The 10,012-nt window shown below is 47.1% G+C and overlaps 1 protein-coding gene across 1 annotated transcript; it reads left to right on the top strand.

The window, feature by feature from the left end:
* Nucleotides 1-524: 524 nt before the first annotated feature.
* Nucleotides 525-2,574, top strand: Or2i1 (olfactory receptor family 2 subfamily I member 1). Its single transcript, XM_090355240.1, has 2 exons — nt 525-530; nt 1,624-2,574. The coding sequence occupies exons 1-2, from the start codon at nt 525-527 to the stop codon at nt 2,572-2,574; spliced, it is 957 nt and encodes a 318-aa protein (XP_090211366.1).
* Nucleotides 2,575-10,012: the final 7,438 nt, after the last annotated feature.

Raw genomic sequence — 10,012 nt, 5'->3', positions numbered from 1 at the left:
CTCTGGACACCTCCATGTGAAATACTAATTATGAGAATGGGATGTAGACTCCCCAGAGCCTGGTCCTTTTGTCCCATTTCCTCTCCAGTGAGAAGACTCATAAACATCTCTACTTTGCTGCAACTTCTATCCTTTTCTGTGCACCCTGGATCCCAGCACACTATTGTTGTGCCAACACCACCTGCTACTGATCGGCTGTCATTCTAAGGCTCAAGTCCTTCCTTTATCAGGGAACAGATATCGACACCATCTTGGCCTTAGTCCACATGTTTCACAGATTTAGACAACTTCTGTTCACACCTCCTGTTCATTCTTCTATGGACAAGCAAAACAGTACCCACCCATTGCCTTCTTCCCCTGGTGCCTGCCTCTGATCTCAGGCACCGATTTCACAAATCAGTAGGCATACAATCGAGTCTTAATCTCTCCACCCTCATTTAGAGCCCACAGGATCCAGAGAGGCAACAGACCAACTGTTGTATCTGAAAATTCAAAGCCCTAAATATTGAGACCAGAGGGTGAACATGAAGGTGAGTCATTTCTATGATGATGATGATGATGATTAAATTGAATTAGGAAAAAAAGTTGTGAGGCAAAGGTAACATTTCAGAATATCATGTGAAGTTTGAGAACATATTATACAAGACATTTTACAACAGATTTGCCTTTGGGGTACACAAGAGCAATGATATTAGAGAAATGAAGAAAACAGGTGTGTTAGAGCTATGCATTTGGGGACTATGCATACATGGAACAAGGATGTTATCTGTGCAGTTTTATTGGTGTGTGGCATGTCTGAAAGGGAATGGTTCAGGACTTGAACAGGCGCATGGCTATATAAAAGCGGTAATCCTCAAAATTGGCCTTTTGCCAGGCACTGGTAGCTAACACCCGTAGTCCTACTTAGGACTGGAGGCATGGGATAAGCTGTGGAATGCCTGCCTAGCAAGTGGAAGTTCCTAAGTATAAATCTTAGTACTTGGACAAGAAAGGAAAGTTACATAAATGGAGTATTCAAAACAAGGAAGATAGTCATTCCTGCCTGTGGAGTCCTAGGCACCAAGCTTGTTTATTGTCCTAAGTTGTAAGCACTGCACACTTTCAGAAGAGGAGGGATGGATAAGGAGAATTCAGAAAAAAACATCTGTATTAGCATATTTGAGCGGCTGTCTTGTGGGAATGACAGATTTCACTGTGGCTCAAAGTGATAGAGGCTAGCCTTAAGTGAAAAAGCTCAGGGTGGGGGCCAGGTCCTGAATTCAAGCCCCATGACTGACAAAAGACAGACAGACAGACCCTGTGCTTTCCCCCGCCCCATTATTTATTATCAGTTTTTTTATCGTGCATTTTTATTGTTATTATGAAGGTGATGAACAGAGTGGTTACAGTTACCTTCTTTTTGAATAATGTCACCCCTTCCCTCTGGCTCCCTCTGGCTCTCTCCTAGTTTTGTCCCTCCATGCCCACCCACACTTGGGAAGTTCTGGTTTAATTTCCCCCTCCTCTACACTCACATTCCTGGGGTTTTCTTGGTTTGCCCCAGTAGTATCTCCCACCCATCCACCCTTTTTGTTTTTTTTAATCCCACTCTTCCCAACATTCTTGGGGTTTCCCCTCCTTCAGGCCAACCACAACAGCAGCAGCTCCGGGGCGCACTTCCTCCTGCTGGGCTTCTCCGACTGGCCCTCCCTGCAGCCGGCCCTCTTCGCCTTCGTCCTCCTCTGCTACCTGCTGACCCTGACCGGCAACTCAACCATGGTGCTGCTGGCGGTGCGCGATCCGCGCCTGCACACGCCCATGTACTACTTTCTGGGCCACCTGGCGCTGGTGGACGCCGGCTTCACCACCACCGTGGTGCCGCCGCTGCTGGCCAACCTGCGAGGGCCGGCGCTGAGGTTGCCCCGCGGGGGCTGCGTGGCCCAGCTGTGCGCGTCGCTGGCGCTGGGCTCGGCCGAGTGCGTCCTCCTGGCGGTGATGGCGCTGGACCGCGCGGCCGCTGTGTGCCGCCCGCTGCGCTACGCCGCCCTGGCCTCGCCACGCCGCTGCCGCGCGCTGGCCGCCGCCTCCTGGCTGGGCGGCGTCACCAACTCGGCGGCGCAGAGCGCGCTGCTGGCCGCGCGGCCGCTGTGCGCGCCCCTGCGGCTGGACCACTTCATCTGCGAGCTGCCCGCGCTGCTCCAGCTCGCCTGCGGGGACGGCGGCCGCGCCGTCGAGCGCCAGATGTTCGTCGCCCGCGTGGCCATCCTGCTTGTGCCGTCCGCCGTCATCCTGGCCTCCTACGGCGCCGTGGGCCGCGCCGTGTGGGCCATGCGGTCCCGCGGGGGCCGGAGGAAAGCCGTGGGCACGTGCGGGTCCCACCTGACGGCCGTGTGCCTTTTCTACGGCTCCGCCATCTACACCTACCTGCAGCCCGCGCGCAGCTACCGCCAGGGCCGCGGCAAGTTCGTCTCCCTCTTCTACACCGTGGTCACGCCGGCGCTCAACCCGCTCATCTACACCCTGAGGAACCAGGAGGTGAGGGGCGCGGCGCGGAGGCTCCTGGGACGCGGGGGGCGGGGCCGCGGCGCGGCGTGAGCGCCGGGAGTGGGCGGGGCCCTGGAGTGGGCGGGGCCCGGGACTCGGCGCCGGATCGGACCCGGACCGCCATCAGCTCGCAGGGGGAGACACTGGCCTCTCAGGCACGGCTGGGGTTGAGGGCAGATCTCACACACACGCACATGGGGAGGGGGGGGGAAGGACCCCCACTTTCTCCTCACATGAGGGAAGGGGCCATAATGGAAGAGGAGGGGGGCTTCCTTCTCCTCAGAAGATTCTGCAACCATCTCCTCCAAGCTCCGCCTTCAGGTAACGTGGGAATGAACGCTTTCTCCAAGTCTGATGGAAGTCCGAGGAAAATTCCATGGTCTCTGTCATCAGAGCTCCCTCACATTAACAGGGAAATCGTGGGTCTCACCCTGTAGGAGGTCACATCCAGAAAAAGGAATCATGGCCTCGCTTCTCAAAAATCCAGTCCAGGGCCAGGAGTTGGGCCTAGTGGTAGAGTGCTTGCCTAGCATGCACGAAGGCCCGGGTTTGATTCCTTGGTACTGTTAAGGGGAGCAGGGACTGGCGCCATCCAGAATGCCTAAAAGTTCCCCTGCCCCATTGTGGAAGGTCAACAATGGTACAGCCCAGCCACTTTGACCTTCTCCCCACCCTCCCATGAGGAGGGATATCTGCTTGGGTGGGGGTGGGCCTGCTTTGTGTAGAGGCCTTCCCAATTTGCCCGCCAATTCCAACTAAGGTGATAGGTAAATTCAAACACTGGGCTGTAACCCTATTGGCTACCTGCGTGTGGCTGGAGCTGGCAATGGTCCCTCTGTGTATGTAACTATCCCATTGGCCACCTGTGTGCCCAGGTTCGACCCCATGGGTTTGCCCTTAAAAATCCAGCATGAGAGCTGCTCGGGGTCACAGTGCCAGCTCCGGAGTCTGCACTGTGTCTCCGGCCGGTCAGTTCACCATCTATTTCCCCTGGCCGGTCAGTTCACCATCTACTTCCCCAATAATTCACCTTTTTATATGAGACTGTCTCTGTGTGGTGGACTCTGATGGGACGTGGAATCCCCACCTGGAGGGATGTGGAATCCCCTCCTCTTGACCCCTTAACTACCATATACATAGAAAAAGCTGGAAGTGGTGCTGAGGCTCAAGTGGCAGAGCTCTAACCTCGAGAAAGCCCAAGGACAGTGCTCAGGCCCTGAGCTCAACCCCAGGACTGGAAGAAGAAAAAAAAATCCAGTCCAACCTAATGCAGATCTAGTCAGGTAACCAGGGCCTGCCACACAGCGTTTGACCCATATAGCGTTCTGGATAGGGTTGAGAATATCACCTGTAGGAGATGGCTCTTGAACAAGTCTTAAAGGAAAGAAGGAAGCCAGGTGCTAGTGGCTCACACCTGCAATCCTAGCTATTCAGGAGGCTGATATCTGAGGATCACAGTACAAAGTAGCCACCCAGGGCAGGAAAGTCTGTGAGACTCTCATCTCCAATTAACCCCCAGAAAACTGAAAGTCAAGCTGGGGCTCAAAGTGGTAGAGAGTTAGCTTTGAGCAAAAAAGCTCAGGGATAGTGACCAGGCCCCTAGTTCAAGCCTCATTACTGACCAAAAAAAAAAGAATGAAGAAAGAGGAGGAGGAAGAGGAAAGAGAAGGAGGAGGAGGAGGAGGAGAAAAAGAAGGAGGAGGAGGAGGAGGAAGAGGAGGAAGAAAGCAGAACTGGTGCGAATGAGTGTGGAGTGATGGGTCTCAGGCTATGAGAAAGCCCACCATGTGAACTGTGGTGAGAACTGAGCAAGTGCAGTACAGGCATGCAAAGAAGTAAATGGAGGGAGGAAGACAAGGGAAGGAACTCAAATTCCTAAGAGACTTTTTATGATGAAGGAAGCAGAGAATAAAGCTTCGTCAGTCACTACTCAATCAAGGGGTTAGGATCAGGTGGAAAGCCATCTAACTCCTTGCCTCTTTCACTCACAGCGATACATGGCTGTAGGATATGGAGAATAAGAGAGGACCTGGTGCCAGATTTTATTTCCTACCAGGTTTAAATAAAGACAGAGGAAGGTGGTCTGGGAGTTTGGCTTAGTGGTAGAGTGCTTGCCTAGCATGCATGAAGACCTGGGTTCAATTCCTCATGTACCACATACATAGAAAAAAGCTGGAAGTGGTGCTGAGACTCAAGTGGTAGAGCTCTAGCCTTGAGAAAGCCCAAGGACAGTGCTCAGGCCGTGAGCTCAAGCCTAGGACTAGCAAAAAAAAAAAGTCATCTAGATGAATTGTTTAAATTATTTATTATTTAGTCTGATCTTGTAGTAAAAAAAGTTCATTTCATCATAAATTATTTCATTCTTCTCTATAAGTAGAAATTCAATTTGGTTCAGTAATTAGTGAATGTCCTAGATGAAGCTCTGAGCTTAATATAGAAAGACAAAATTAGTAAAACAGGAACCTGAGTCTAAAACTTACTATTTTAAGTGAAGTAGGATTTGTTCTTTATCCATAGGTACAAGGAACTGGTTAAGTTTCAAGCCAATTTTTAATGTACCTTGCTTTTTTTATTTTCTGCCTGAAGTGGTGGAACACACCTGTAATCTCAGCACTAGGGAGATGCAGAAGGATTTTAGTATATTTTGTGTGTGCCTATCCTGGGGCTTAAACTCAGGGCCTGGACCCTGTCCCTGAGTGTTCATGATAAACACTAGTTGTTTACCACTTTGATCCACAGCTCCATTTCCATTTTTTTTTTGATTGGAGGTTAAGAGTCTCACAGACTTTCCTAGCTGAGCTAACTTTGAACTGAGATCCTTAGATCTCAGCCTCCTGAACCACCACTGCCTGGTTAAAGGATCTTGATTTTGAGGCCAGTCTGGTCTAAACAATGAGACCAGATCCTGCCTCAAGGGTTTTTTGTTTTGTTCTGTTTTGTTTTCCAGTAATATAAACAATCCTACAATTTTATTGACTGTGTTAGGAACAAGGGCCAGTGGTTCATACCTATAATCCTAGCTGCTCAGGAGGCTGAGATCTGAGTGAGGACCACAGTTCAAAGCAAGTCTGGGCAGAAACTCTGTGAAACTCTTATTTGTAATTAACCAGCAAAATGTTGGAAGAGGAGGTGTGTGGCTCAAGTGGTAGAATGCCTTGAGGGAAAAAAAAAAAGTGTGAGGCCCTGAGTTCAAACCCAGTACCAATAGGAAGAAAGGAGGAAAGAAAGAAAGAGAAAGGGAGAAAAAGAAAGGAGTTGAAAGAGGAGGGGAAGAGAGCATGCAAGGAAGGAAGGAAGAGGGAGAGGCGGAGGGAGGGAATTGTAGAATTGAACAATATTCTTCATTGTACTCATACCAAATGTTACTGTTTCATTCTCATTAATTGTGAGAACCCATGAAAGCATGTAGAAATAGCCCACTCCTTCCCTAGGGTAGTCAGCGCTCAAAGCAATACCTTGCCAGAAAGAGCCAACTACTGTTGTCTGATGTCAGTTCACCTTGATCTTTCTGTCTTCCAGCTTCTTTCCATTAGAAGTCACAATCTAGGCAAAAAAAAAAAAGTGTGCTAGATTCTGAAAACAACTTTTGGCGTGAAATCTCTAAGATTTGACAGCCTCAAATGATATTCTCAGCCATAAAATGCCCTGTGAGGCATTGGGAGGCAGAAATCAGGAGAACTGTGGTTCATGGCAAGGCTATGCATAAATGCCTAGTGACTCACTCATGAGACTAACTAATCAGGAGGCTGAGATCTGAGGATCATGGTTGGAAGCCATCCCAGACAGAAAAGTCCATGAGATTCTTATCCTCAATTAAGCACCCCAAAAAGCTGGAAGGAGAACTTCAGCTCAAGTGGTAGAGCACTAGCCTTGAGCGAAAAAGCTTAAGGACAATGTCTAGACTCTGAGTTCAAGACCATTACAAAAAAAGGAGGGGGTGGTAAAGTATGGTAGAAACAGAAGGACTATAATCTGAGCTACCCTAGGAAGAATGCGAGATTTTATCTCAAAAATGAGTAAAGCAAAAAATGTTACAGTACCTGGCTCAAGTGTTAGAGTACTCATCTAGCAGGCACAGGCTTTAAGTTCAAATCCTAGTACCTCTTCCAAAGGTAATAGAAATAAAATATCCTCCATGAGGAGGTTACAAGGAAAATCTGGTTAAGACACGTAACTTCTATGCTGTTAAATTCCCTTTTCCTTATCCCAGTGTTTTCTTTATTACTTGGTACAGAGATGCTATGCTCCTGCTGCTTTTAGGAGCATTCCCTCAGTGACCGGCCTTCCCAAGAGCAAGGGACCTGGGAGAGGACAGGCAGGGTTGATGGGGAGCGATGTGGGTGTAGACAGCCTGTTCATGCTATCTGAGCAGAATGCATGAAACCCACCTGGAGAAGGCAGGAAGGAAGGGGTGATAATGGACCGAGGTGCACTGAACTCATGAACTGACACGTGGAACTGAAACCATTTTGGGGAACCACATAAAGCAAAATCACTAGTGAAAGATTATACTTGGAGCCAGAGCTGTGGCTCACACCTGTAATCCTAGCTACTCAGGAGGCTGAGATCTGAGGATTGGAATTCAGAGCCAGCCGAGGCACTAAAGACCGTGAGACTCATCTCCAGTTAACTACTAGAAAACTGGAAGTAGTGCTATGACTCAAGGGATAGGGTGGTAGCCTTGAGCTGAAGCACTCAGGGACAACACCAGAGCCCAGACTACAAGTGCCACAACCAATCAAAAAAAAAAAAATTGTACCTGGGAATGTATGAAGAATACAATGACAATTTTGTTTTTTTGCTTTTGTTTTTGTTTTTGTTTTTGCCAGTCCTGGGGCTTAAACTCCGGGCCTGAGCACTGTTCTTGGGCTTTCTCAAGGCTAGAGCTCTACCACTTGAGTCACAGCACCACTTCCAGCTTTTTCTATGTATGTGGTACTGAGAAATCAAACCACCCTGGTATTCATGCATGGTAGGCAAGCACTCTACCACTAGGCCAAACTCCCAGCCCTAGAATGACAATTTTGGACACACATGAAGAACAAGGGAGAAGTTTCAAGTTTCATTGGGAAAGAAAAACATGTATGTAAGTTGCTTTGAAAAAAAGTTTTTGACCACCATGGCATTATACAGGTGATCATAACAGGGGAAAACTGGCCTTAAAGTCCAGTAGCTTAGATGATTCCAGGACAGTTCTTGGAGCAGGCATTGGTGACCTGAGTGTTTTCCCCATGTCACATAAATATGACAGGGAGCACTCTATTTTGCATAATTGATTTTACACTAGCCTTAAAGAATCCAAATTGGAATTAAGAAAGCAACTCAATTCACAAAAGTATAAAATATATAACAAATACAGTATAAAAAAGATAAGACCAGCTAGTTGCTGTGGTTCATGCCTGTAATCCTAGCTACTCAGGAGGCTGAGATCTGAGGATTGCTGTTGAAAGCCAGCCTGGGCACTAAAGACACTAAAGATCATGAGACTCTTATCTCCAATTAACCATTAGAAAATGGGAAGTGGGACTGTGGCTACGGGGGTAGGGTGGTAGCCTGGAGCTGAAGAGCTCAGGGGCAACGCCCAGGCCCAGAGTTCAAGTCCCACCACTGACAAAAAAAAAAAAGACAAGACCTTATTGATGGCTAAATCTGGAGTGTCAGATTGACAGGTATTTAAACATTATTGAGAAAGATCACAACTTTAAAAGCCAGCCTGAGCTGTAGAATAATACTTGGTTCTCAGAATATTTTTAATTTTCAGAAATCAAAAAGATTTAAAGATATGACACCAAAGGTTTGTAAATGATCAAGCCAATGAAAAGATCTTATTCTAGATACTAGGAATATGCCAAAACAACACGATGCTACAAATTCCACCAGAGTGGCTCTAATGAAAATGCCTGATGGTAGAAGAGGTTGAAAAGAATGTAGAATGCTCAAACATTGGCAAAAACTAATCAGAATTAGTTCCTTTCTTTGAAGGAACAAATTTATTGCTGGGGGCCAGTGGCTCATAGCTACAAAGGAAGCTGAAATCTGAGGTTTAAACCCAGGCAGTCCATAAGACTCTTATCTCTATTCTACAATTAAAAAGCCAGAAATAGAGTTGTGACTCAATGATAGAGCACAAGCCTTGAATGAAAAAACTAATAGAAAACATCCAGGGTCATAGTACAAGCCTAAAACCCAAAAGGGTTGTACACACACACACACACACACACACACACACACACACAAGCACACACTGAAGAACATATTTTAAAAACCATTGGCACACATACCCATAAGCAAATGAATGGAAGAACAAATAGTAATATATTATTCAAACAACAAAATAATCTTGTGAAATTAAAAAGGACTATGCCATTGTTATACACACACACAAACATAAAGAAATGTCAAAAATGTAGTATACAGCATAAGAAATCAAATACAGGGGGCCGAGGAGTTTGGCCTAGTGGTTAAAGTGCTTTCCTAGCATGCATGAAGACCCAGGTTTGATTCCTCAGCACCACATACATAGAAAAAAGCCAGAAGTGGTGCCGAGGCTCAAGTGGTAGAGCTCTAGCCTTGAGAAAGTCCAAGGACAGTGCTCAGGCCCTGAGCTCAAGCCCAGGACTAGCAAAAAAAAAAAAAAAAAATTAAAAAAAAAAAGAAATCAAATACAGAAGTACTTTGTGTATTAAAGCAATCTTTATGCCCTTTTCGAACAGTAAAACAAACTGAAATGACAAATCCTCAGCCCCTCCATGGACCACAGAGGGAGAGATTCATTGATTGCCATGGAGAACTCTGTGGAAAAAATGGAAATGCTCTAAGTCTTCACTAGACTGGTGAGGGCCTCACTGTGTGCATTTGTCAAAGTTCAATAAATTGTATGTGAAATATCTAAATTTGATATGTAAATTATATCTGTTATATATGGGGGGAAAGTAAAGAGCTATAGAATAAACATATTAGAGGCTTAAGAGGAAGTAACTGAGAATCGGGGACTCTAGGGAGGTGAGGGAGGAGGCAGAAGCACCCTTGTACTCCCCAAGGTCATAGAGCAGCACAGGGTGACCCTGCTCTTTACTTCTGGTAGCAACTTGCATGCATGTTACCTGCAGATGCTCCCATCCCTTCTTCACCACCCTTAGGGGCAGCATTCTCTGTCGACTGTGGGCTGTGGACTCCTGATGAGCTGTTTCTCTCCATGGAACCAGCATCCTGGGATTCCTGCCTCCATCATTTCATCCTGTCTCTATTTCTACCCTCTAAACAATAAGAAACTGGAGTGAGGGCAAGAGCTGGTAGTACAGGGCTGCCTCCAGACAGAGTAATGGGGGGCTGGGCTTGGCACATGGCTTCTTCGTCAGCCCATCTGGATACATATCCCAGCCCTGCTGCTCCCTGAATACACTTCCCAGAACAAGCTATCTCTCTTCTGTGCCTTCATTTTTCTGGTTTGAAATGGATGATATTAGCACCCAGCTCTTCAAGTTGTGAT

Source organism: Megascapheus bottae, chromosome 22, assembly GCF_031878675.1.
Source record: "Megascapheus bottae isolate mThoBot1 chromosome 22, mThoBot2.hap1, whole genome shotgun sequence".
In the NCBI taxonomy this organism is placed as follows: domain Eukaryota; kingdom Metazoa; phylum Chordata; class Mammalia; order Rodentia; family Geomyidae; genus Megascapheus; species Megascapheus bottae.
Note: the sequence above shows the minus strand (reverse complement) of the source record. Positions and strands in the feature narration are given on the sequence as shown.